Here is a 20,627-nt window from a genome sequence, read left to right as displayed (position 1 = left end):
TCTGTCACAGCACTTACAGGTAATTCCAGACTGTCTTTGATCATCCTGGAGCTGATCAATGGGTGAGCCTTTGCCATTCTGGTTATTCTTCTATCCATTTTGATGGTTGTTTTCCATTTTCTTCCACGCGTCTCTGGTTTTTTTTGTCCATTTTAAAGCATTGGAGATCATTGTAGATGAACAGCCTATAATTTTTTGCACCTGCGTATAAGTTTTCTCCTCTCCAATCAACTTTTTAAATCACACTATACTGTTCTTCTGAACAATGTCTTGAACGTCCCATTTTCCTCAGGCTTTCAAAGAGAAAAGCATGTTCAACAGGTGCTGGCTTCATCCTTAAGTAGGGGACACCTGATTCACACCTGTTTGTTCCACAAAATTGACAACCTCACTGACTGAATGCCACACTACTATTATTGTGAACACCACCTTTTCTACTTTTTTTTTTACTAATAGCTCAATTTCATAGCCTTAAGAGTGTGCATATCATGAATGCTTGGTCTTGTTGGATTTGTGAGAGTCTACTGAATCTACTGGTACCTTGTTTCCCATGTAACAATAAGAAATATACTCAAAACCTGGATTCATCTTTTTAGTCACATAGCACCACTATTATTCTGAACACTACTGTATACTGACTGTACGTGATGTTATCACTCCCTGTGCTCATTTACAACGCCATTTTGGTGATCACAGCAGTTATTTCCATACACCTTGGTTAAAACTTTCAATCTGCTTTCTTAAACTGCAGACTTCATCTTCAACAAGTCCATTAGAAGCTTTACTTTTGTACTTTCTGGATGCACTGTATTAATACTTCAGCTAACGCAACTGCTACAGCAAATCTGATACCGATCTGAATTAGCAATGGCACAAATTTTACACCGGATACTCTTCCTGACAACTCCAGTTCGACAAGGAAAACCACAGTCACAGTTCCTGATGTTCCCCATCAACCTTCCGTCCAAGTACTAATTAGGACCTAGTCTGCTTCACTTTTGAGATGTGAGAAGGTGTGCTCAGAGCAGTACAGATGTGATGTGTTGTCAAGAGGTCCTGTCACAGCCAATCATTAACTATGCACAGTGCCCCCACCCCCCACCACCAAAAACAAAAAAACAACCAAACAAACCCCACAAAATTTTTTCCCTTGGTTCACTTTGCTTTCACATGACAACATTTATAAGCAGACCAAAACTTTCTGATCCAGGGTACAGTAGCATCTCAAGAACCCTGCTAACCAAAATGCTAATATCGAAGCTATTGGTAGTCCCAACTCCCAGCAACGTTTTCTTTATGTGAAACCATAATACAGACCGATACAAGTCAGTCTAAGTTGTTCACTCAACACTTCTGCCTTATATTTTTATAATCTTTGCAGAGTTGTAGTCATATACCAATACAAAGCCATACATTTATACATTATAACTATTACTCATACAAAGTACTTGTATAAATCGTAGAGTGGCCACATTGTGGTGTTTTCACACTCTATGGTTAAAGTCACCGTTTTCTTTTTTTGGTCTCTCACAATCAAAATGACACCTTGAAGCATCTTTCGTGTGTCAGTGATTTAAATACCCAATAGTAACATTGGGTTAGCGGCACTTGATCACCAATATGGCGCAAATTTCTATGATGCATTTGTGTTCAGCACTTTGGGCTTAGACTCGTCTTTGTTGTTGTTTGTATGATATCAGGCAAATTCAGATAATTATCCAAATTAAATAATCTTTAAAAAGGCAAACTAGATTGCATAAGTACTCATCACTGCCAATATAAACAAACACACACACACACACACACAAGTACTTTTTACATGAATATGGTTTAGAAAAGTCAGGGAATAGTACTCACCCCCACCAATATAACATGCAAAAAAACTATTTTTACATTCACTTTGCTTCAGACAAGTGATGACAGATGGGACAGTTCCAAGCTCAATTAATGAGGGAAGCCACTAATTACAGGCATGAGAGTGAAACATCTTAAAAAAATATCCTGAAAGTTGGCTGGACGTCTGGGGCCTGCTGCCGAAGCTCCTGGGCTTTAGGAAAAATTAGACTCAATTTAACCCATGTTTTGGCAGCCAGACAGCGACCTGAAGAAAGTTAGGAATACTCTGTTCATAGAGTCATAAAAAAATCTGCATTTCAGGAATAATCCTGAAAATTCTCATACCTGTAATTAATTTATTACATTAATACCCCTATTTCACAGAGCGCCGTTCCTTCTGGTGTCGCAGACCGAACAGTCCACCCATAAAAATCGGTCCGCCTTCTGCATCTGCGCATGCGTCATTTTGGACCACAGCAGCACGTCTGAGACGGGGTCTCTTTACTCAAAGCAATCAAATGGATTAATGGGATTATTAGCCATCAGATGATAAAGGTAAAACCTCTTAAATGTTTCTAAAGTCAGTTTTAACCAGGAACAAGGCCGTTTTAAGCAGAAATGAGGCGAAATTCTGTAACGCTTTGAAATGTCCGACGCGTAGTGAAAGCATCAGCTAGCAGGTTGTTTAGCCGCTGTGCTCTGATCACATCCGCCACCTTTTATGATGAAATAATGCTGAATTTATGTGGAAATGATCGTTGCACAAAAGCTTCAGATATCTGTCGCTGAGATAGATGACTGGTGTGCAATTTTCGCCAGAAATGAGGTGTTAATCTGTGGAGCGCGTCATCGATTTTTAGGGGACTGTTCGGTTGGCAACACCGATTTCGTTCCGAATAGCAAAGCAGGGTGTGTTTTGAAACATCACTGTAACTCCTTAATCCATCTTTAGTCAATCTTGAACGAACTTGGTAAACACATTAGTTACAGCCGTCATTGGCACCAGTTTTGAAGTCAGGGTGAAATTTTCGAGCTGTTCAAAAATTTCATCCTGATTCCCTAAATAGCCACCATTATACAGTCACTTCAAGGTGTTTGTAGTCTTAACAGCTTCAGTCATGTTGAAGCGTCTTTAAATGGGGTAGGGATACTTGTTTTACTCTGCTCCATTGGGGTAAAACTTTGAAGCAGAAGCAGCTTTAGTTGTGGTTCTAGCTGAGAACGCAGCCAGATGCAGCTTTTGTTTTCGAGGGTGTTGTCAGGTATATGCTTTATAAGCCAGCCAGTTGCCAGGTCTGCACTTTATAAGCCAGCCTGATAGGAGGCAAGCTGGAGGAAGCAGCACTTTTTCTGGATCGTGGGGGATCATAACAGAACTGTGCCCTGTGGAATTGGGGTATAACTCTGAAGGGTTTACACACTGTGGCTGAAGACACTGTGCAGATTTTGCCTGTTGTTTCAACAGTCATAACTTCTGGGTAAAAGCAGTGACATCAGTAGGACTCATGGCCTGTATATGACTAAAAAAACAAAATACTTCAATACCACTATTATACAAATAATGAATGTTTATGAGTTTAATGGTACAAATATTTCATGAATGGTACATTCCTTCTTTCACCTCATGAAATATTTGTTCCACTGAATGAATGAAAAAGCATTCATTATTTGTTGTATATAACGGCTAAAATAGATCTTTGTCATTTGATATTTTATCAATTTATAACCAACAGAAAAGGGACTTACATTTTAGTGTGCGTCACTGCTGCTTTAACTTCAACAGTCCAACACAAACTTTAAATAGGAGTTCTAAATCCTTCTCAGTCAACTTGCAAAGACAATCAGCTCAAAAACAATTCTGACGATGTAGTCTGTGATGCCGTGCACTGACTTCATGTACTTCCTCAGTCCAGCGAAAAATCACGTCAGAAATGTATCCAGGTTTTCATCCGAACTTCATCCTAACAGCTCTTCATGCCTCCAGATGGCTTACAGCATATTGGATTTGTTTTTAACACCGTCAATTAGCTCCTTCAAATTGTCATCCGTTAGCAAAACAAACTCCGCCATGTTTAGCATTTAGCTAAACAGATGGGACAAATAATCCATGTCATGTGACATACAAAGCACCAATCAAATGACAAGGATCCACTCAGCTGTTACATAAAATATAAAGTTATGGCAGTTGAAACAACAGGCAAAACCCACTTTGCACAGTTCAACAGCTGTGGCTGAAGACACTGTACAAAGACAAGGTTTTGCTTGTTTCAACAGTTTTAAGTTCACATTATAGTGATACTGAGGGGGAAAAACAATGTAGTCATATACAAGACACGAGGCTCATTGATGCTGGTGCTTCTACCCAGATTCTGTAGTATTAAGAGAGTCCATTGCTCCACCTGGATGGGACATCAATCCAACACAGGTTACTTCCCTTGTCAAGGTTGGTACCCAGTTAAAGCTGGTTGGACTTGAACCAGGCAAAATAAATGTCTTATCCAAGGACACAGACAGATAGTGTGACTGGGAATTGAACCCAGGTCTACATACTGGTGGCCCTAACCTCTTATTCCACAAATCTACCTGCTTTACATTTACGTATTGATAGAAATATCAACTACGAAATCTAAGCATGAGGCTTTCATGTGCCTTTGTGCAATGTCCACCTTGAAATAATACCTACAAGATCTAGGCATGAGTGTTTTTTAAAGGCACTGTGCTATGATTTGAAAATATTAAATAGAACAGATTAACATAAAATAAAAAAGGACCCAGTTCCAAACAGCTGGGTTTGTAAAAATATTTCAGAATTCCAAAGTAGGCCATGATTTAAAAAAAAAAAGGCTAGAACCCTGACTTCAAGCAAAGGCAACATCTGTGTGGATTCACCTGAGTTCTCAAAAACATCTATCTGTAAATACAGGCAGGCTATGAAGGATCCTGTTACCGATTTAGGAAAATCCACACCTGCACAGATACAGAAATTTAGAATGAGCGAGAAAGAAAGAAAGAAAAAAAAAAACAAAAACACAAACACGTGACATTATGTTAACATCTGAGATCAGCAACAGATTTTTGGTCTTCATGACTTCAAATCACACTACGGTTTACGCAGTGTATTATAATGTTTTGGGGCCCAAAGTAAGCGAGTGACTCGTATATCACTTCTGTAGCCAATATCGGTGTCCCAACAATACTCCGGTGAGAGCACCCTGCTTGGTTTGTTGAGCCACAGGTACTTGTTTAGATGACTCTCGTCATGCCACCGAGCCTCTACGTTATTTTGTTTATCCTCCATGATGCTGTGGTAGCAAGCTTTAGTCAAATCCTTCACATGCTGCCACGAGCCTCCAAAGACAGCAGCATGGTAGTAGAAATCCCCAGTTTCCATATAAGCCCTGGACTTTGGGTTGCGGTCGTAGGTGAACAGTCTCTTTGGAAGGTGGTAGTAGTAGGCATGCAGTAGAGCCACAGATTGCCCCAGAGCCTCTGAGCCAAACCTCCCTGCAAATACCTGATCCACATCAAAGCAGAAAACATGAGTGCAGTGGTAGCGGATGTCCGAGTCGATGACATCAGATATTGCCTTCATTCGCATCATTGATATGTCCTGCCACCTGGAGTGCCTCTCCACTTGGATAAATTTCAGGCTTCGCTGCTTGGCCAGCTTCATGTCTGGTACCTTTTCTGGGATGTCGGTGAATACATAATAAGTGACTGGCAAACCCACCATGAAGTGATGTTCTGATGAGTTGAGGAAATTCTTAAGGTACACATCCAGGTACCTTTGTTGTAAATGCAAAAAAAAAAAAAATTTAATTAATTACAAGGTACTAGAACCATATAACAATAAAAGTTAACATTCAGATTTCTGACAAAAGTAAACAAAGCCACCACATCACTCAGGAAAGCACGTACATGCATAAAGATGGCGGTGCCTTGGGTTTAGCATTTTTTGAGTGTTTTGGTTTCATATTATTTTATAATGATTTACCATTTTAGTATTATTTTATGTAGTCTGGCATTTTATTATAGGACAGTCTGGTCCTTCAACCCAGAAGGGTGGGTGGTGAGTTTGAAACACAACTGTCTAGTCATCTTAATATTGAAGTAAGTAAAGTAGCTTCTTTTCTCTTGCTTATAGTATGTGTTTAAATTTATTTTGTTTTGATAAAATGTATGGTTTATTTAAATTGTTATTTTTTAAGATATATATATATATATACACACACGCGCATCCGACGGATCCGACGAATGATGTCAGACGCGTCGCTTTGGAAGCGGCAAAAAAAAAAAAGGGGGGGTGGGGTTGCTATGTCACACTCTGGCCGTTTCTACAATCTGAAAAAAGTTCAGCATTCGCCATCTTGAATTTGGGTCGCCTGAACCACAAAAAAAGCTTTAAAAAACAGCAGTAGAACGATTCTCCCATCACCCTGCTGGGAGAAGCTTTTTTTCAGCTACTTTTCGGAGTGACACCGACCGAGGGAAGACTGACAACTTGGTGGGATATCGACTGAACCGCGACAGCGGGCCGATCCGCAAGGAGAAGCCGGCCTTCAGGCATTATCACTGGGCAGAGCGATGCAGGCAGCCGGGGTGATGGAGCAAACCCACTCAGTCTGAAATCTCCCACTTTTTGGATATATGCAAAGTCCCAGTTTGCCCAACGGAGTTTAGTTCTGCAGCTTTATCGAGGTGAGAATAATGTAAAAATAAAATGTGACGTTTACTGAATTGCTGTGAAGGTTTAATGATCGGCTAACATTAGCGTAACCTTTTAGCACAGTTGATCTGAGTGAACACTTTAATTTCTAAATGGTTCAGTCTTTTTTATTTTTACCAAATAAAGCTACAGCTTTTTTCAGACAACACAAAAGCTTAACTTTAAATAACTTATTTTTTCTGGCATTTTTTTCCATCGTTTTTTTCCAGTTTTTCCCAATCAGGAACATTTGCTGTGCAGACAACCAAACTTCCATTGATGAGCTGAACACCACGAAGTCCAGTCGAAAGAAAACATCTCTGCTCTTCAAAATAGGACAAATGTCTTCAGCAACACCACCAGAGTTAAAAGCTGCAGAAGAGTCCTTCATCTGGTCCCAAGAATCCAGCAGAACATCACCTGCTTCTAAATAAAAGGCTCTTTAAACAGCAACTTTTTTATTATTTTTAAAAAAGCTGTTTCATTTTACATTTTAACAATAAATGAACGGATCATTAAAAATGTCCATGAAATCAAAGTCCAAAGACGCAGTGCCTTTAATACCTATGGCATGCTCTAATCTCTGTAATAAAATTTTATGGTCAACAGTATCAAAAGCAGCACTGAGGTCCAACAGAACAAGCACAGAGATAAGTCCACTGTCCGAAGCCATAAGAAGATCATTTGTAACCTTCACTAATGCTGTTTCTGTACTATGATGAATTCTAAAACCTGACTGAAACTCTTCAAATAGACCATTCCTCTGCAGGTGATCAGTTAGCTGTTTTACAACTACCCTCTCAAGAATCTTTGAGAGAAAAGGAAGGTTGGAGATTGGCCTATAATTAGCTAAGATAGCTGGGTCAAGTGATGGCTTTTTAAGTAATGGTTTAATTACTGCCACCTTAAAGGCCTGTGGTACATAACCAACTAACAAAGATAGATTGATCATATTTAAGATTGAAGCATTAAATAATGGTAGGACTTCCTTGAGCAGCCTGGCAGGAATGGGGTCTAATAAACATGTTGATGGTTTGGATGAAGTAACTAATGAAAATAACTCAGACAGAACAATCGGAGAGAAAGAGTCTAACCAAATACCGGCATCACTGAAAGCAGCCAAAGATAACGATACATCTTTGGGATGGTTATGAGTAATTTTTTCTCTAATAGTCAAAATTTTGTTAGCAAAGAAAGTCATGAAGTCATTACTAGTTAAAGTTAATGGAATACTCAGCTCAATAGAGCTCTGACTCTTTGTCAGCCTGGCTACAGTGCTGAAAAGAAACCTGGGGTTGTTCTTATTTTCTTCAATTAGTGATGAGTAGAAAGATGTCCTAGCTTCACGGAGGGCTTTCTTATAGAGCAACAAACTCTTTTTCCAGGCTAAGTGAAGATCTTCTAAATTAGTGAGACGCCATTTCCTCTCCAACTTACGGGTTATCTGCTTTAAGCTACGAGTTTGTGAGTTATACCACGGAGTCAGACACTTCTGATTTAAAGCTCTCTTTTTCAGAGGAGCTACAGCATCCAAAGTTGTCTTCAATGAGGATGTAAAACTATTGACGAGATACTCTAACTCCCTTACAGAGTTTAGGTAGCTACTCTGCTCTGTGTTGGTATATGACATTAGAGAACATAAAGAAGGAATCATATCCTTAAACCTAGTTACAGCGCTTTCTGAAAGACTTTTAGTGTAATGAAACTTATTCCCCACTGCTGGGTAGTCCATCAGAGTAAATGTAAATGTTATTAAAAAATGATCAGACAGAAGGGAGTTTTCAGGGAATACTGTTAAGTCTTCTATTTCCATACCATAAGTCAGAACAAGATCTAAAATATGATTAAAGTGGTGGGTGGACTCATTTACTTTTTGAGCAAAGCCGATAGAGTCTAATAATAGATTAAATGCAGTGTTGAGGCTGTCATTCTCAGCATCTGTGTGGATGTTAAAATCGCCCACTATAATTATCTTATCTGAGCTAAGCACTACGTCAGACAAAAGGTCTGAAAATTCACAGAGAAACTCACAGTAACGACCAGGTGGACGATAGATAATAACAAATAAAACTGGTTTTTGGGACTTCCAATTTGGATGGACAAGACTAAGAGACAAGCTTTCAAATGAATTAAAGCTCTGTCTAGGTTTTTGATTAATTAATAAGCTGGAATGGAAGATTGCTGCTAATCCTCCGCCCCGGCCCGTGCTACGAGCATTCTGACAGTTAGTGTGACTCGGGGGTGTTGACTCATTTAAACTAACATATTCATCCTGCTGTAACCAAGTTTCTGTTAGGCAGAATAAATCAATACGTTGATCAATTATTATATCATTTACCAACAGGGACTTAGAAGAAAGAGACCTAATGTTTAATAGACCACATTTAACTGTTTTAGTCTGTGGTGCAATTGAAGGTGCTATATTATTTTTTCTTTTTGAATTTTTATGCTTAAATAGATTTTTGCTAGTTATTGGTGGTCTGGGAGCAGGCACCGTCTCTACGGGGATGGGGTAATAAGGGGATGGCAGGGGGAGAGAAGCTGCAGAGAGGTGTATAAGACCACAGCTCTGTCTCCTGGTCCCAACGCTAGACAGTCACAGTTTGGAGGATCCCAAAAAATTGGCCAGATTTCTAGAAATGAGAGCTGCTCCCTCTAAAGTGGGATGGATGCCGTCTCTCCTAACAAGACCAGGTTTTCCCCAGAAGCTTTGCCAATTATCAATGAAGCCCACCTCATTTTTTGGACACCACTCAGACAGCCAGCAATTCAAGGAGAACATGCGGCTAAACATGTCACTCCCGGTCTGATTGGGGAGGGGCCCAGAGAAAACAACAGAGTCCAACATTGTTTTTGCAAAGTTACACACCGATTTAATGTTAATTTTAGTGACCTCCGATTGGCGTAACCGAGTGTCATTACTGCCGACGTGAATTACAATCTTACCAAATTTACGCTTAGCCTTAGCCAGCAATTTCAAATGTCCTTCGATGTCGCCTGCTCTGGCCCCCGGAAGACAATTGACAATGGTTGCTGGTGTCGCTAACTTCACATTTCTCAAAACAGAGTCGCCAATAACCAGAGTTTGATCCTCGGCGAGTGTATCGTCGAGTGGGGAAAAATGGTTAGAGATGTGAACGGGTTGACGGTGTACACGGGGCTTCTGTTTAGGGCTACGCTTCCTCCTCACAGTCACCCAGTCAGCCTGCTTTCCCGACTGCACGGGATCTGCCAGGGGGGAACTAACGGCGGCTAAGCTACCTTGGTCCGCACCGACTACAGGGGCCTGGCTAGCTGTAGAATTTTCCACGGTGCGGAGCCGAGCCTCCAATTCGCCCAGCCTGGCCTCCAAAGCTACGAATAAGCTGCACTTATTACAAGTACCGTTACTGCTAAAGGAGGCCGAGGAATAACTAAACATTTCACACCCAGAGCAGAAAAGTACGGGAGAGACAGGAGAAGTCGCCATGCTAAATCGGCTAAGAGCTAGTAGCTACGCTAAGCTAGCGGATTCCCAAAAACACACAAAGTGAATAATGTGCAAATAATCCAGAGGTGATTCAGCAGGAGTGCCCCAATCAAGGCACCAAACAGGCCATGAAGCAGCACAGGCAACGCACGACAACAGCGAAGGCACGACAACGGTGCTAAAATAAAATAAAAATAAAAAAATAAAAATAATAAAAAAATAAAAACGAAAGCGTTAGCAAGCTAGTTAGCCTGCCAACGCTAATGAAAGTTAGCTGATAAAAGTGCTCCGTCGCGATGTTTCGACCGTTAGAGGTCTTCCTTAGGCGTTGGAGCACAGTAAAAAAGTTAAAAAAAATTAAAAAGGTAAAAAAGTAAAAAAGTCTTGAAAAAGACTGTTAGTTCAAGTCCAGAGCAGCAGGTAGCAGTCTCTGTGTAAACAGTCCCAACAGAGAGCCAAAATTCTCCTTCTTCTTGTAGATTCTTGTAGATAATGAAAACATTATCTTTGATAATTATCTGTTATCGGATTATAGGAAGTGTGCCCACCACTGATAACAACATTAAAGGCAATTACATATTTTGGCAAAATTACAAGTTGAAATGGCCATTAAAAAATTCATCATGAGGTTTATGTCACAGAAATCCTCCTTTACACTCACACTGCAGTCACTGTTAAATTATTTCCTGTTGCATTTATAATAAACATTTGTATTTATTTACAGTGTCTGTTTTTCTGGTTGAAATGAGATATAAATAATCTACCAGACTTTAAAAAATGTACAAGTTTCCATGTTATTTTATTTGTCTAAAAATAAATGTCCAAGGTTCCTTATGTTAAACAAGAAATTATCTAATCTGAAATACGTAACAGGTGGTTTTAATTTACAGAAGAAAGGTTTCTAAAGAACCATTTATTGATTTATTTAGCTATTTTAATTACAAATGTTCTAAATTTTTTAAACAGTAATCAGAAATTTTGAGGTAACAAACAACAACAAAAAACATTTCCAAGGATTTTTCTTCAGAAAACTGCTTCATAAATGAGCAGTCCTGTGACGCTTGTTTTGTAGAGATCAGTGGTTTCAACGCCGATCTTTTTTTTTTTTTTTTTTTAAACACCGATCCATTTTGTAGAGATCAGTATTTTCTGCCACTAGTCTTCCGTGTTTTGGCCCGACGCGTCGTTCCTATTGGACAATGCAAAGGTACGTCACAGCTCAGAGCATCAAAAGTTGGATTGGCTTGAACTTTGACTGCGTCAGCCTGCCGACAAGCGGCAGTGCGCGCTCCCGTCAGATGCGTCGGTTTAGCTCGGCTTTTGACGCAACGCATCTGACGCATCTAAAACGCAACGCGTCTCATTGAAAATAATGCTTTTTAGACCGATTTTTGATGCATCTGACGGATTCAGTGTGAAAGGCCCATAAGTGCTATCAAGTTCTTATCAAAATGGAGGGAACTATCATTTCTCTCTAGCTAACCCTGTCATGTAGCCCAGCTTTAAAAAAGTTCCCCTGCTCTGTATAAACTGCCTTAATCCTTTAGTAACACAAGTATTCATGTCACATGCATGTGACATTCTGTACCTTAAACACTTGAAATAAAATGGACTGCATTTACATAGCGAAATCACTGTAGAAATGTTGAAAATGGCAAGAAAATATGATTTCAGGTTTGCATTCTTCCTTACAAGTGCTAATGTGTTCACAAAGTTATTTTAATACACTGGACTAAATTCTCAAGTGTCTCTATACAACATTTTATAATCCCAATTTAAATTATTTTATCCCCAATTAGTTTTCCAAAAAAATTATGACATGAACAGTGAAATGTCCCTTCAGTGGTAGTGAACAATTAAAAGGTACAGTAAGTGTTGCATAGTACGTAATTCGATAGAGCCACTTTCATGTGAGCTGACCACTGACCAATGAACAACAAATGTAACATACCTGCCAACAGCAAACACGGTCAAGGCCACAGAGGTCTCCTTTCTCTTGTGCATGTGGTCGTACAGCTCTGGGTCAAACATCCCTTCCCAGATAACTGGAGCTTTCCATGACGTGCACGTCTGAACGTCACTTCTAGACCTAAAATAACACACGAGATTTGAGTACAATAATTACATTAGAAAAGTATCAAGTATTATTATAGCTGCCCAGCCCTACGATTGGACAAGAACATTTGTTTATAACTCTGAGCTACTAAACTTCTGTTTTACAAACTTAATTTGTAAGCAAACAAACAAAAAGGTAGTACATCTTAAATCCAGTTTACAGAATTAAACCTTGTTTGTAAAGCCCGACTTATGTACGTATCAGTAAGCTGATATAAGCCTTTCACAAACATTTTGGTACTTGTATCTGTGTTATTTTTGTTAATGTGAAGATATTTATTTTAACAAGTTAAACAATGCAGATATGCAGTACTAGAAATGGGGTCATCGTTAGTTTGTCCAGCAGAGGGCAATCTGACAGCTTTCTTCAAAATGCTGTAAGCATTGCTGGGACCCTCATCATCCCTTGGTCACATTAGCTACAGAGAGAGACAAAGTGACCAGGTTTTTGTGTTATCATTCATATTCTCTGAAAAATGGCCAAAAAAAAAAAAAAAAAAACTAAACTTCTGCCAGGGTATGTAAACTTTTGAGCACAACTGTAGGTGGGGTCAAAACACATGAGAAGTCTATTTTATGCATACGCTGAGTGATGCAACATTGTAATTGCCAATTCGAGTGAAGGCAGCCAGACATATCTTAGTTGATTGGTGGATATCTTTATATTTTTTCATAACAAAGCTCATGTTTGAACTGTAAAACGTCAGGCCTCAATTTGTCATAAGGATTTGATAAAATGTTTGAAACCTGACATTTTTTTATGTATACATCAGCAAATATTTGTACTGTAAATTTTTTTACCCAAATTTTGGTATCATGTCCCAGAGTCCATTGATAAGCTGGACATTTTCTTCCTCCTTCATTAGATAAATTGGGGTCTGATAAGAGCATATTTTTGTCACTATACTGATTTTGCTTAAACAACTGGCCACAGGGGTCTTTTTGAGGTAAATTCTTTAAGGATTTTGTGCTGCAACACTTCCTGCTCCCTAAAAATAAGTTAAGTCCTACATAAGTCCTGAGGCTGATTGGTACTGGTGCTTATCATATACCTATAAATGAAATGCCAATATGATTGGACAAAAAACTAAAGAATAAATAGCAATACACCCTTTTCGCAGATGGGTAATATTTTTCATACCACCCAAGTAATCAGCCAATCTGGACAGCGAAGCGGCACCACGACGAAGAGGCGCCGTCAGAGGAACTGTGAAATACCGGTGAGTCACTATTAATAATTTCTTACGTGTCCAACCTCGTAGGTTGATCGTTAAAATTAAATTTGTTAGTTCTAAAAGCCATCATAATTATTTATAGGAAAACGTTCTATTTTTTTTTTCTACTAAGGTTTGAACTTTGAGTGTTTACACAGGAGAGAAAAGTGAGAAAATGTTCAAGCCTGTTTGAGAAAAGTGTATAAAGTGTGTAGTGAGGGGTTTTACAGCCTTAAAATATCTATACATAACTGTAAAAAATAACGCTGACTACTTTGCGGATTTCGCCTATCGCAGGTTATTTTTAGAAGGTAACTCCCTTTCGCGGCCTCGCAGTTTTGCGGATTTTTTTTGTGTGCAATTTTGCATGCTCCTTTTTTTTTTTTTTTTACAGCTGCGTCCTTATCAGGCGGGCCAGTCACGGCACCGGTCAGCATCACCGCGATTGCTCTCACTGCCTCCGATGCACTTACTGAGTCTGCGGGCTCGGTAAGCGTCGCAGTGAGCCACTCACACCGCCCCCCTGTCTGCTGTGCCGAGCTGCATTCAACTCCAACAACAGGTCCAGAGACTACGCTCACTGTTTTGATGCGCAGCGCCCGCTGCATGGTCTTGGTAACCGCAGCCGCAGAGCTCCGTGGCCATGACTTGGATTCTTTGCGGGTCCCGCATCCGTACCCCCAGAGGCAGTGACACATTGTGTTCTGCGTGCATTTATCATTTATAGGTATATGGTGTATGGTTTATAGGGTGTATGGTTTTCTTCAGGGTGTATAAAGCCATATTCATTGGTGAACAACTTGATAACTGATATTATCCTCAGATTCTGTAGCAAGAAATGGCTATGACACCCCCTGGACAGGATGGCAGTACATCACAGGTTACTTCCCCAGCCAAGTGCGGTACTCATTTACATAAAAGGTGGACTGGGACAATGCAGATACAGCATCTTGCTAAAGGACGCAGGCAGGCAGCATGACTTGGAATCAAACCCGGGTCAAGATATTGGCACTCCAACTTCCATCCAAAGCATGCATGGTTTATCCACTGCTCTGTGATAAACTATGCATAAAAACCCAACATATTATGCAGTAAAACCTGTCCTGCTCATGTTCTGATCATGTGTAATTTTTCTTTGTTCCAAGTCAAAAACATCCAACTTAGTTAACAAATACCAAAACTTTCATTTACATATTATACTCTTCAATTTCAGATGTAATGACTGTTTTCAGAGACATCCCAGTAGTTTTAGACATCCTGTGATAACAATTAGTCCTTCACATTGTACACCACTATGGTTTATCCTCTGTCAAACATTGTAGTTTTTTTTAGATGTACCGCTGAATGTAGAGGACAAAGGCGAGTCTTTTTCAAGTCAGCTCTGATTTGTTACAGTAAATATTAACACGTATTCTGCATTGTGCCTATTTGTTCTTGTCAACCACTGGAGAGCAGACTGTTGACCCAACTGCAACCTGTGATGGTGTGCAGGTGTTTCCGATAGGACAGAGAAAGAGTTGTGTAGATGTAGAAATGTTTAAAAGGGATCTTGCGGCGTCTGATCAAAGTTTTTCCCTTTTCTTTTTTTGCTAAGGCTACCGCGTGATTTAATGCTGTAAATACTGTAGAGCAAAGAAGCCAGTGTTTTGTTTTCCTCCTCAGCATTTCTGACAGTTATCACTGACAGTTATCACTTAGTCTACGTGGTAAACTTTGAGGTTGTCTGCTTGGGGGTAGGGGTCCTCTTCCTGTTTCAGAAGTCTACACTATTCGTATATTCCATCTCTCGTGGCATACAGAACTGATACTGGGTGACTGGGTCTTGTTGACTGTTGAGGCAGAATCAATGAATGCTGTAATCCATTTCTGCTAATAAACTGCCCTAAATCCTACACACTGTAGCTTTAAGGAACTGCAAACAGGAACTGTTTGCTGTGTGCATGTACACCAAACAGTAACTGTTCGATGTGTACATGCACACAAGTGGATTCTCAAATTTCAGTCTGCTAAAGGAGAAGAAGGGGTGTGTGGGCAAGACAAGGGTTTCTGAAAACAGCAATATTTTCCTGTTGCTGTTGAGAAAAACCAACCTCAAATAAGAACATAAAAGAAAAGCATAATCATGTGATCAGGGTGCAAAGCAACCAAAAATGTCCTACCAGAGATCAAGCTTGGCATCTGCACTGTAATCCAGATTCAACATGCTTGCGTTGGTCAAAGGGCACTTATCCATAGGGATGAACCCTATTAAATACCTGATGAGTACAGAGTATATTTTAAAATCTACAACAAAGTCACAAAAAGAATTTTGCAAGAGCTGTGCATTTTACATCATAACACATATGGACTCTTTGGTACTCGCCTAACAGACGAAGAGGTGAAGTAGAAAACACAGAGTGCAACAGGAAAGCACAGCACACATTTAAAAAGACTCTTTGTCTTGAAAACATGTCTGCAGGGAGGCCAAGACAACATGTAAACATAACATGTAAAAATTTAATAGACTCTGAAAAGTTATGCAAGACATGTAAAACTATACCAAGAAATTACTGGTTAAGGTTAAAGATTATCAATACCCCATGGTTGAAATGATGTCCGAGTTCCGTTGCTCTTGAAGTCTTGTTTCGACAAAGTGAAGGCAACTGTAGTTTCATTTATGAAAAGACAAAAAAAAAAAAAAAAAAGTTACACAGTTCCAATTATTACCACAAAGTATGATGTTGTACCCTCTTGGCTGCCAGCATAAACAAACAAAAAGACACTTTTGTTGATGTCTGATGCAATGGTGGACAAAGTTCAGCTAACACAGCTGTTTACACTGATGTAACGGATAACCCAGCACACACGGTATGGCATTAACCACAGACTGTAGGGCCTGAAAGCAGAGTGTTGCCATTTGGAGGTACATTTAAGTGCATTACACAGAATGGTAATGGTACTTTGGTTTGACCTCATTGCTTGCCTCTACTGGTGGTTGGCTCTCACTGCGGTATTGTATCACTTCCTATTCCGGAGCACAGCAGTGTTTTGCTGTATCTGTTAGCTGTTTAATCTGCGCAGTTAGATTGATCTAGTTACCTAGATAACGATTTGTTTCAAAGTGTAATCTTCACGTGCCTTAACTAAAGCACTCCCTCTGCTGAATCACCTCTAAATTATTTACACATTATTCACTTTGTGTGTTTTTAGGAATCCGCTAGCTTAGCACAGCTACTAGCTCTTAGCCGATTTAGCATGGCGGCTTCTCCTGTCTCTCCCGCACTTTTCTGCTCTGGGTGTGAAATGTTTAGTTATTCCTCGGCCTCCTTTAGCAGTAATGGTACTTGTAATAAATGTAGCTTATTCGTAGCTTTGGAGGCCAGGCTGGGCGAATTGGAGACTCGGCTCCGCACCGTGGAAAATTCTACAGCTAGCCAGGTCCCTGTAGTCGGTGCGGACCAAGGTAGCTTAGCCGCCATTAGTTTCCCTCTGGCAGATCCCGAGCAGCCGGGAAAGCAGGCCGACTGGGTGACTGTGAGAAGGAAGCGTAGTCCTAAACAGAAGCCCGTGTACACCACCAACCCGTTCACATTTCTAACCGTTTTTCCCCACTCAACGACACACCCGCCGAGGATCAAACTCTGGTTATTGGCGACTCTGTTTTGAGAAATGTGAAGTTAGCGACACCAGCAACCATAGTCAATTGTCTTCCGGGGGCCAGAGCAGGCGACATTGAAGGAAATTTGAAACTGCTGGCTAAGGCTAAGCGTAAATTTGGTAAGATTGTAATTCACGTCGGCAGTAATGACACCCGGTTACGCCAATCGGAGGTCACTAAAATTAACATTGAATCGGTGTGTAACTTTGCAAAAACAATGTCGGACTCTGTAGTTTTCTCTGGGCCCCTCCCCAATCGGACCGGGAGTGACATGTTTAGCCGCATGTTCTCCTTGAATTGCTGTCTGTCTGAGTGGTGTCCAAAAAATGAGGTGGGCTTCATAGATAATTGGCAAAGCTTCTGGGGAAAACCTGGTCTTGTTAGGAGAGACGGCATCCATCCCACTTTGGATGGAGCAGCTCTCATTTCTAGAAATCTGGCCAATTTTCTTAAATCCTCCAAACCGTGACTATCCAGGGCTGGGACCAGGAAGCAGAGTTGTAGTCTTACACACCTCTCTGCAGCTTCTCTCCCCCTGCCATCCCCTCATTACCCCATCCCTGTAGAGACGGTGCCTGCTCCCAGACCACCAATAACCAGCAAAAATCTATTTAAGCATAAAAATTCAAAAAGAAAAAATAATATAGCACCTTCAACTGCACCACAGACTAAAACAGTTAAATGTGGTCTATTAAACATTAGGTCTCTCTCTTCTAAGTCCCTGTTAGTAAATGATATAATAATTGATCAACATATTGATTTATTCTGCCTTACAGAAACCTGGTTACAGCAGGATGAATATGTTAGTTTAAATGAGTCAACACCCCCGAGTCACACTAACTGCCAGAACGCTCGTAGCACGGGCCGAGGTGGAGGATTAGCAGCAATCTTCCATTCCAGCTTATTAATTAATCAAAAACCCAGACAGAACTTTAATTCATTTAAAAGCTTGACTCTTAGTCTTGTCCATCCAAATTGGAAGTCCCAAAAACCAGTTTTATTTGTTGTTATCTATCGTCCACCTGGTCGTTACGATGAGTTTCTCTGTGAATTTTCAGAACTTTTGTCTGACTTAGTGCTTAGCTCAGATAAGATAATTATAGTGGGCGATTTTAACATCCACACAGATGCTGAGAATGACAGCCTCAACACTGCATTTAATCTATTATTAAACTCAATTGGCTTTGCTCAAAATGTAAATGAGTCCACCCACCACTTTAATCATATCTTAGATCTTGTTCTGACTTATGGTATGGAAATTGAAGACTTAACAGTATTCCCTGAAAACTCCCTTCTGTCTGATCATTTCTTAATAACATTTACATTTACTCTGATGGACTACCCAGCAGTGGGGAATAAGTTTCATTACACTAGAAGTCTTTCAGAAAGCACTGTAACTAGGTTTAAGGATATGATTCCTTCTTTATGTTCTCTAATGCCATATACCAACACAGTGCAGAGTAGCTACCTAAACTCTAAGTGAGATAGAGTATCTCGTCAATAGTTTTACATCCTCATTGAAGACAACTTTGGATGCTGTAGCTCCTCTGAAAAAGAGAGCTTTAAATCAGAAGTGCCTGACTCTGTGGTATAACTCATAAACTCGCAGCTTAAAGCAGATAACCCGTAAGTTGGAGAGGAAATGGCGTCTCACTAATTTAGAAGATCTTCACTTAGCCTGGAAAAAGAGTCTGTTGCTCTATAAAAAAGCCCTCCGTAAAGCTAGGACATCTTACTACTCATCACTAATTGAAGAAAATAAGAACAACCCCAGGTTTCTTTTCAGCACTGTAGCCAGGCTGACAAAGAGTCAGAGCTCTATTGTGCCGAGTATTCCTTTAACTTTAACTAGTAATGACTTCATGACTTTCTTTGCTAATAAAATTTTAACTATTAGAGAAAAAATTACTCATAACCATCCCAAAGATGTATCGTTATCTTTGGCTGCTTTCAATGATGCCGGTATTTGGTTAGACTCTTTCTCTCCGATTGTTCTGAGTTATTTTCATTAGTTACTTCATCCAAACCATCAACATGTCTATTAGACCCCATTCCTACCAGGCTGCTCAAGGAAGCGCTACCATTATTTAATGCTTCGATCTTAAATATGATCAATCTATCTTTATTAGTTGGCTATGTACCACAGGCTTTTAAGGTGACAGTAATTAAACCATTACTTAAAAAGCCATCACTTGACCCAGCTATCTTAGCTAATTATAGGCCAATCTCCAACCTTCCTTTTCTCTCAAAAATTCTTGAAAGGGTAGTTGTAAAACAGCTAACTGATCATCTGCAGAGGAATGGTCTATTTGAAGAGTTTCAGTCAGGTTTTAGAATTCATCATAGTACAGAAACAGCATTAGTGAAGGTTACAAATGATCTTCTTATGGCCTCAGACAGTGGACTCATCTCTGTGCTTGTTCTGTTAGACCTCAGTGCTGCTTTTGATACTGTTGACCATAAAATTTTATTACAGAGATTAGAGCATGCCATAGGTATTAAAGGCACTGCGCTGTGGTGGTTTGATTCATATTTATCTAATAGATTACAATTTGTTCATGTAAATGGGGAATCTTCTTCACAGACTAAGGTTAATTATGGAGTTCCACAAGGTTCTGTGCTAGGACCAATTTTATTCACTTTATACATGCTTCCCTTAGGCAGCACTATTAGACGGCATTGCTTAAATTTTCACTGTTACGCAGATGATACCCAGCTTTATCTATCCATGAAGCCAGAGGACACACACCAATTAGCTAAACTGCAAGATTGTCTTACAGACATAAAGACATGGATGACCTCTAATTTCCTGCTTTTAAACTCAGATAAAACTGAAGTTATGGTACTTGGCCCCACAAATCTTAGAAACATGGTGTCTAACCAGATCCTTACTCTGGATGGCATTACCCTGACCTCTAGTAATACTGTGAGAAATCTTGGAGTCATTTTTGATCAGGATATGTCATTCAATGGGCATATTAAACAAATATGTAGGACTGCTTTTTTGCATTTAACGCAATATCTCTAAAATTAGAAAGGTCTTGTCTCAGAGTGATGCTGAAAAACTAATTCATACATTTATTTCCTCTAGGCTGGACTATTGTAATTCATTATTATCAGGTTGTCCTAAATGTTCCCTGAAAAGCCTTCAGTTAATTCAAAATGCTGCAGCTAGAGTACTAACGGGGACTAGAAGGAGAGAGCATATCTCACCCATATTGGCCTCTCTTCATTGGCTTCCTGTTAATTCTAGAATAGAATTTAAAATTCTTCTTCTTACTTATAAGGTTTTGAATAATCAGGTCCCATCTTATCTTAGGGACCTCATAGTACCATATCACCCCAATAGAGTGCTTCGCTCTCAGACTGCAGGCTTACTTGTAGTTCCTAGGGTTTGTAAGAGTAGAATGGGAGGCAGAGCCTTCAGCTTTCAGGCTCCTCTCCTGTGGAACCAGCTCCCAATTCAGATCAGGGAGACAGACACCCTCTCTACTTTTAAGATTAGGCTTAAAACTTTCCTTTTTGCTAAAGCTTATAGTTAGGGCTGGATCAGGTGACCCTGAACCATCCCTTAGTTATGCTGCTATAGACTTAGACTGCTGGGGGGTTCCCATGATGCACTGAGTGTTTCTTTCTCCTTTTGCTCTGTAT

At 39.9% G+C, this 20,627-nt stretch overlaps 1 protein-coding gene across 2 annotated transcripts in view; it reads right to left on the bottom strand.

The window, feature by feature from the left end:
- Window positions 1-3,904: 3,904 nt before the first annotated feature.
- The window catches only part of LOC117506695 (alpha-1,3-galactosyltransferase 2-like), a 39,261-nt gene continuing 22,538 nt past the window's right edge, over window positions 3,905-20,627 (bottom strand). For both annotated transcript variants that reach the window (XM_034166248.1, XM_034166249.1), the window contains exons 2-6: window positions 15,916-15,981; window positions 15,702-15,791; window positions 15,499-15,594; window positions 11,962-12,099; window positions 3,905-5,621 (exon numbers count right to left, since the gene is read on the bottom strand). In XM_034166248.1, coding sequence (XP_034022139.1) covers window positions 4,937-5,621; window positions 11,962-12,099; window positions 15,499-15,594; window positions 15,702-15,791; window positions 15,916-15,920 — 1,014 coding nt within the window. In that variant the 5' untranslated portion in view covers window positions 15,921-15,981 and the 3' untranslated portion in view covers window positions 3,905-4,936. The remainder of the gene's footprint in view (window positions 5,622-11,961; window positions 12,100-15,498; window positions 15,595-15,701; window positions 15,792-15,915; window positions 15,982-20,627) is intronic.

Source organism: Thalassophryne amazonica, chromosome 3 (assembly GCF_902500255.1).
Source record: "Thalassophryne amazonica chromosome 3, fThaAma1.1, whole genome shotgun sequence".
Lineage (NCBI taxonomy): Eukaryota > Metazoa > Chordata > Actinopteri > Batrachoidiformes > Batrachoididae > Thalassophryne > Thalassophryne amazonica.
The sequence above is the reverse complement of the archived record's forward strand: the minus strand, read 5'-3'. Positions and strand labels throughout refer to the sequence as shown.